Source organism: Nematolebias whitei, chromosome 9 (assembly GCF_014905685.2).
Source record: "Nematolebias whitei isolate Nwh7 chromosome 9, NemWhi1, whole genome shotgun sequence".
NCBI classification, from domain to species: domain Eukaryota; kingdom Metazoa; phylum Chordata; class Actinopteri; order Cyprinodontiformes; family Rivulidae; genus Nematolebias; species Nematolebias whitei.
In genome coordinates this window covers 36,669,315-36,677,654 of record NC_056506.1, presented here as the reverse complement: position 1 = coordinate 36,677,654, position 8,340 = coordinate 36,669,315, and the positions used below count along the sequence as shown (strand labels likewise).

The window sequence follows — 8,340 nt, the reverse complement described above, 5'->3', positions numbered from 1 at the left end:
ATACTCTCACAAAAAACTATATTGTTAAATTTGTTCACATCTGTAAACCTTACATCCTCTTCGACACTATATCTATATATGTGTTTAATGACTTACTAATATATGTTTTTTTTTTTTTTACATGTTTGCATCTGAGCACCTTAAATGTCTATCAGCAAAATGCAGTCATGCAAATCAGTTATGCATCAAACAGGCATGTAAAACTCATTAAAACCCACATGTGAGGTATACAGATGTGAACACATTTGTTATCTTCCACACAATAACTACAACTGATGTGACGGGCCCAAAAGCTCCAGTTTTGTCTCATCAGTCCCTGAAACTTTGGGGCTCTTAAAAATGCATTTCGTTGAACTCTTGTCAGTATTTTTGTGTTTTTCTGTCAATACTGGAACTGAATCTTCTTCAGTGGTGCCTGCTATGATTCAAATTGTGACACGTGGAACAACCAAAGTGTTTTTGGAGTTCAGCTGGAATAGATTTGGATGGTTTTGCTATTTTTCTACCATACACATTATCCATCGGATTAACCTGGGTTTGCATGTCTTCTTGCGTCCACATCCTTGGAGGTTAACAGTCCCATGAACTTTATACATTTTAATATTATTGGCAGCTGTGGTCACAGGAACATGAAGCTACTTGGAGATAGTCGTGTAGTCTTTACCTTTAACATGGATATCTATAATCATTTTTTTAATCTCAGGCAGTTCTCCCCTATGATTTCTCTTCTCCGTGCTGATTGTGCTGCACACAATGGTACTAAACTACCCAGCAGCCTGTTTGTTCTCTTTAAACCGGCTTAATACTAATGAAAGCTTTAAGGCACCTGTGATATTAATTAATAGTCTGTCTCAGGGTACCAACAAATTTGTCCATACCATTTTAGAGTATCTTCATAAAATAAACAACAAATCGTTTTTCACATTTTTCGTTTACTCCATCACATACGAAATGCATGTAGATATAATTAAATAACTGTATAGAACTGAGCCACTGTGCATGAGAAATGAAGCATTGTTTCAATGTGCTGGAATGGAACCAGTAAAATTCCCATGTCTTTATGCGAGGTTTTAAGTTGCTGTGTCCAGGCCACTGAATTTATAAACACATATGTGACAACCTGGCATCCTGCAGATCATGCAACTGGTGCTGCAATATCAGACATGTGACGTGGTGAGGCCGTGTGTAAGTTTCTTACAGCCACATATCTTCATATTGTAGAAGTGAATGGCAAATGTGCAAATATGACATGGGGTGTTAAGCTAAGTATCTAGGACTTTATTCTTTCACCTGCACAATTTTGCCAAAATAAGGCACATTCTTTCTCATAGCTATTTATAAAAACTAGTTCATACATTTTTTTCCTCACTTCTAGACTGGACTATAATAATTCATTATTAGGATGACCCAAATTTTCTCAGAAAAGCCTCCAGCTGATCCAAAATGCTGCAGCACATGTTTAGAAACTCTGAGGACAATGAATCAAAGTGAATAATAAATGTAACATATTGTTTTTTTTTTTGTTGGACACCTTTTTATAAACAGACATTTATTAATGGGATGAATTTGCATGTACTGGATTAGATTATAACCAGAGTGAATTTGTAATTAACCAGATTTGAACTGATCTGGGGTGTCTTAATGAACTAAACTGATGTTTACAGCACTTCACTGGCTGCTTTTTCCAGTGCGATACATTTCCTTAAAGAAAAGCATATTGTGCTTTTTTTTAGTTTAATTGATGCTTTTCATCTCTTACCAGAAGTCAATCCATGCTCTTTTTATGCATCTTCTTTACTTAATTATGTAAACACTATAAAAGCATCTTTACAATTTCCCACCTACTGCCCTTTCAAACAAATAAAATGAAATGACAAACACCATTTGCTATTCAAACGCCATAAAACCCTAATGCCAGAGAAAAGCGCCTAAAACCACATTCAAACCGTTTTCTTGTTAAATTTGTACGACAACAACAGACATCTTCTTTTTGTTCTCAGGGCAGTGAAAGTACAGTCTGAATGCCGTTTATCTTCCATGTCTCTTCGTTATGTTGTTGATTGTGAGGAAAAGAGGATGGAGAAATGAGAGACTCTGAAAGGCAATCTTGCTCGCTAATGGCCTGCAAAGTTATCAGTTGCGGCTTAGTGAAGCTTAAAGCGGCTTCATTGGGATGTAATAGCTGGCAAACTTGTCCTCCATTCACTCCTGCTAATCCTTCCTTCAGGGCTTTCTCTCCCAATCACAGATTCATAGAAGGAGGCAGCACGAGGAGGCTGTATGAGGCAAGGAGAAGAAATGATGACGACAGACAGAAAATTGCAATCAGGCACAGAATGAAGGAAAATTTGCGCACCGACCGAAACGCCATCAGGATGGAAAGCGTTAGCCGATGTTCACGAGTGTCATGACTGTGATTTAGACAAGCTGCTGAACGGATCTCCATGGCGTCGTTCTGTCCCACGAAGCACTTTTGAGAAATTATTCAAGTAATAAACACAGCAGCGTTTATTCCTCTGCAGTAATGACCTGCTCTCATTTGGAAACGACATGCAGACTTTCCTGTTGATATCTACTCTGCTTCAGAAAGGAAACACTCACTGCTCCGGGGGACGAAATCTTAATCCCTTTATTCATTTTAACAGAAACTCTCCTGCTTTCTCACTTTTGCCTCTCCGTTTGTGATTCAAATGTGATTTTCAGCATCTCATGGGTGCTGCAGCTGATTATCAATGCAATTTTTCCATTTACCACCCACATATTGTATTGTCACCATGTTTAGACGGGATGAAAACATGGATTCATATGAAAATATCTGCACTGCTCCATATAAAACCACCAGGTCAGATTGCAGCTGTCAGCGATCCCTACAACACCGTGTAGCAGCAGCTTCCTGATGGACTCCAGCTTGTTTTAAACGTTCGACTCCTTTCAGATAAACAAACCTGCACTCGCTCATGCACTGACCTTGCCAGCAGGCACCCACAGTCAGCTGTGTATCAATCTTTGAGGAATGGATCGGCCAATCATCTGTCACCAGGTAGGGCTCGTAGGTCACACCATCCACAAAGAGCGTCACCGCAGGAAACTCCACGTTAATCACATAGTAGTGCCATTCTTTGTCACAAATCTGCAAAGCACAAGGAGAAAATCGCAATATTTAGCTACAGTACGTTTTGTCACGTCCAATTATTATGCATAGAGAAATCAAGGAAATGCATAAAACAGGATGGTTAAAACACTTCCTCAGGCAATATGCTTTAATTTAAAAAGGGTTTATTTTAGGTTAGGAGTGGATTTTTGAGTGGATGCTGCTGCTTTGAAGCTGATGAGTTACTGCACACCTGTAAGTAGTAAATCGTGAAAAGGCACCACAGAACATAGCCCGCCTGTCTACCTTTAACAACTGACGCACAACAAAGCCCTCTCTTCTTCCATCCTGGATCATCCGCTTCATGTCGTTAGACAGCTAATGAGGTTTCCAACTAATGAAGTGTTCATTAAAGGCACTCGAAGGGTGACGAATACAGCTGGGCTGCACAACTTTTAACAACCATCACAAACATGTTTCAAGTGTGTTTCTTTTAGGAGAACTCATACAAGCACATACTGTTTTCTCACTTTCCTTCTTCTCATTAGAAATGCTCCAAGATCTTTGAAATTAGTGTCAAAAACAGGATGAGGAAGAAAAAAAATATCAAAGAAGATGCTTTCAGCTGAGAGGACAGAACCAGTAAATTCTGACTTCTGGACTGATAAATCTATATGTACATTTTGATTACTGTAGATCTGGCTTACAGTGGTCTTTTCAAGGATTAAAGTGAAATTGAAAAATGTTATATGTAAAAGGGAAAAATTTATGACTTATTGACATTAGTGGTAGTGAACAAAGATCTCAGTTGTCAGTCTCAGCCTTTAATCACTACAGGACAAATAATAACCAGCTCCTGTTATGTATGTGTTATTTGAATATTGTGGTGTTGTGGTTCAGTGAAGCAGTGCATGCATCTATTAAAGTTAGGTCATAATTAGAGTATAACATGGATGCACACAGTGGGAAACTAATGATCACAGCATGATGTGATATGCCACAAGAATGTGCTTGTCTGTGCGTTGTACAGTTCATGTTAAGACGAGCAGAAAGAAGAGGCGGAAAACATCCCCATGAATTCAGTCTGCAGGCTTTTATGCAGAACTGATTCTGTGATGGTGAAAGCTGCAGTAGCTCATGTTTTATGGCAGCAGAAATAAGCTGTAAACACCATTCAGTTATAATATTTTTGTTGAGTATGTAAACTTGTTATTAAACTGCTCCTAATTTACATATCCAGCTGCTAAAAGGCTTAATCATAGTTATTCTAGACATTTATGTACGTTCTCACTGGTATTTCACAAATCATATCCATATATTGGGCTACAAATGGATGCCAGCAAGACAGAAGTAATGATGCACAATACTTCTGGGAAACTGAGAGCGATCACAGGAGACCTGATCAAACAGGTGAATGATTTCAGATATCTTGGAGCATGGCTTTCCTCCATTGAGAAGGAACGAGGAGTCAGAATAGCTCAGGCTTGGTCAGCAATTGTCAAACTGGATAAAATCTGCCATTCGTCACTCTCAAGGAAACTAAAAGATAAAGCAACAGTTGAAAGTGTTCTCCAGTATTGATCATGGTCATTGACATGACCACTCACTGAAACACAACACAAGAGGTTAAATGAGTACTTTACTGTTCGACATGCCCTCAATGTCAAATGGTAAGAAAAGGCAACAAACAGGGACATTTACAGGAACCTCTCACCAGTATCAGAAGTGGTTAAAATCAGACGGCTTCATTTTGCTCGTCACTGAGCCCCAGAGCCAAGAAGGAATGTGTCAGCTGTGTTTTATTCTGGAAACCAGCACAAGGCATGCGTTGTGCCACCACCTTTCATGTCACAGAGTTGAACTGAGATTATCTCATGTTAAGAAATGATGGGGTTAAAGCAGTTTTGACTGAATTTTGAAACGCATACATGTACATGTTGCATATGACAAAACAACATGTGGAATCTCAAGCAAAATTTAAATCAAGTCAAATGTATTTATAAAGGACATTTAGGTTTTCAGGTCTCTTGTAAATGAGTCCCCAAGGCTCAATGGGATTAACCTGTCTAAACAAAGGTTGAATGAAAAAAAAAAAAAATTACGGCAGCTGTTACCAAGTGCTTAACAATAAAAATCAATGGCAGTAATTTAATGGGAAAAAAAAAAATGAACAGCATCAAAAGTAAAACAAAATTCTAAATTAAATCACACTGGGTTAAAAGTCAGTGAAAACAGATGTGTTTTTAAAAGAGATTTATAAACAGGAAGTGAAGTGGCCTGACTAATGTTAGGTGACAGATTGTTCCAAAATTTTGGGCCCGTGACTGAAAAAGCCCGATCTCCTCTGAGCTTCAACCTGGTTTTTAGTACAACCAAAAACAGCTGGTCAGATGATCTCAGCATTCAAGAAGGAAAAAATGGTTGAAGTAGCTCAGAGAGATAATACAATACAATACAACTTTATTTATAAAGCACTTTAAAACAACATCGTTGGCCAAAGTGCTGTGCACTAACACATATAATAAAGATAAGGGGTGCAAGGCCATTTAGGCACTTAAAGGTCAACAGGAGCATTTTTAAATCTATTTTTATACGTATAGGGAGCCAGTGAAGGGAAGATAAAACTGGTGAAATATGTTCAAACCTAAGAATTCCTGTTAAGAGCCGAGCTGCGGCATTTTGAATGAGCTGACGATGTGAAAGAGAGACCTGATTGACCCCAACATGAAGCGCATCAGCAATCAAGTCGGGTTGTAATGAAGGCATGAACTTATTTTCAAGGTCAGACCTGGTCAACACTGACTTAAGCTTAGCTATCTACCTTAACTGAAAGAAACTTTTCTGCAGAACAAAGTTAATTTGTTTATTACACTACAATCAGAGTCTAAAACCATCCCAAGATTTATGACGGACTGCTTAATATATGGCTCAAGAGAGTTGAGGTTTACAGGAACAGAGACATTAGAGTTAGGGCTAAACACAATAACTTCAGATTTCTGATTGTTACAACTTAAATAATTTGAAGCCATCCAAGCCTTAATGTCATCAAGACAGTTTAACAGAGGGTGGATTTTGCACAAAGATAAATCTGGATAACATCAGGATAACAACAAAAGAAAGACCATGTTTCCTCACGATAGACCCCAAAGGGAGCAGATACAATGAAAACAGAAGGGGTCCAAGAATCAAGCCCTGTAGAACTTTGCAGGAAGTATATTGCAAGAACTTGCAAAGCTGTTAGCTGCGGCAGCCATCTTGTAATGGGTTGACTGCATAAGTAAATGAGTTGCAGATTGCACATTTACTGATTGCTTTTGGAGAGTTTCAATAAAATCCATCCTCTGGTAATTATATATGTTGCTGAAACAACAAATAGACAGACACCCCCCCCCCCCCCCACACACACACACACACACACACCCCATACACACACAAACAATACTGCCCACTTTTTACCTTTTGCTGGTTGGGGGGATGAATAACGTGATGTGTAAAACAGATAAAAAACACTTTATCAAAAATTCTAAATTCCACTGATGCAAACTTATTAAATTAGCACGTGAGACACGTGGAATGTGTTTTGTATGTGGGAAGCAAGTGGCTTTAAAACATTTTTAATAAGTTCACAACGGTCAGGCAGTTTTCTACATTTGGTCACATGTAGAAAAAAACATGCTAAATCCATGTGGCTTCTCTGTCAGATAATATAACATCATTTTATAAATGGGTTTAATTTAAAAAGACAATTTTATGACTGACACTTTAGTGTCAGCTATGTTCACCAATATTTTTGTGACAAAATATTGATATTCAATTATCCTAAGAAGAATAAGGTCATTTCTGGAGTAAGCACTGACTGAGTTAGAACATGTTCAGTATTTGGATCTGAGTCACTGTTGAGGTATATTTATGCTTCCACCAATCTATAATAAAATGTTGGCGAAAACAGCAAGTTTAATGTTTGCAAATATACAAACATGTCAACTGGGAAAATGTGTTCATCGGTTTTACAGCTCATGAAAGAATCAACAGTTTTAGCACATGCTCACACACACACCTGAAGGGCTCACATCAGAAACATCAAGAGATACAGATGCAACCACTAGCATGCATTTGTAATTTATTTTTTATCAGCAGAAAAAATAATCAATTTAGGGGAAACTAAGGGACGCTCTGTTTTCGAAGATTATAAGTAAAAAATATAAATGAACTGGGTGAGTGTATCATTGTACATGGAGATGCAATGTATGTGTGAATCATTTGAACTCGGCAACAAATAGTACAGTATTTTTCAGACTATAAGGTGCCCTTAAAATCCTTTAATGTTCTCAAAAATCGACATTGTGTCTTTTCCGGTGGGCCTTATGTAAAAATTCTGGTTGTGCTTACTGACCTTGAACTAATTTTATGTGGTTATTGTGAATGAGTTGAATAAAGTTTGACTTAACTGACTGTTTTGTTTTGCTTAATGGACCTTATAAACCGGTACACCTTATGTATGAAAACAGATCCGTTCATGGATATTTCGCCTTATAGTCTGAAAAATAAGGTACCGTATTTTTCGCCGTACCCATCGCACCTCCCTATAAGTTGCATCATATGTCTAAAAAAGTAGAAAAATCCATAAATATGTCGCTTCGCCTTATACATCGCATCTATTATGCGTCACCGCTGACGTGTCACGTTTGTAACGCGTCACCACTGACAACCTGTAAATGTGGGCCGAACCGGGAAATATGGGCCAAACCGGGAAATGTGGGCCGAAATGGCAAATGTGGGCCGAACTGGGAAATGTGGGCCTGTGTTGTGGCAAAAATCGATTGGCAGTCATCCGGCGGCCGCAGGAGAGTGCGTTTAACAAGAACTTAACAAGATTAACACTACAAACAATGATTTGTTTGCTCGAAAATATAGTAAAGTTGTGTCTCACTCTACCTTTTGCTTACAAAGCTTAATAAATGCACTTTGACGGTCAAATAATCTGTATATCAAAACTCAATTCGTAGACGAGGCGGGCACGCACAGAGGAACGAGTCTCCAGATTTCTTCAGAATTTAACAAGATAAACACCGAAAAACTATTTTTTTTGCTCGAAATTATAGTAAAGGTGTGTCTCAGTCTAACATTTGCATTAAAAGGACTTTAATGGTCAAATCAGCTGTATTTGCTGCCTCGGTGCTCCGGTAGCACGCAGAGGGAGGAAAAAAAGGAAGAACGAATGCTGCTCGTTTCTTCGAAATTTAATAAGA

At 38.3% G+C, this 8,340-nt stretch overlaps 1 protein-coding gene across 1 annotated transcript in view; it reads right to left on the bottom strand.

Annotated features, from left to right (window-relative positions):
- clstn2a (calsyntenin 2a) overlaps positions 1-8,340 on the bottom strand; it is a 139,798-nt gene that overhangs the window by 17,101 nt on the left and 114,357 nt on the right. Inside the window, exon 10 of the mRNA XM_037681347.1 lies at positions 2,968-3,130. Within this exon, the coding sequence (XP_037537275.1) occupies positions 2,968-3,130 (163 nt within the window). The remainder of the gene's footprint in view (positions 1-2,967; positions 3,131-8,340) is intronic.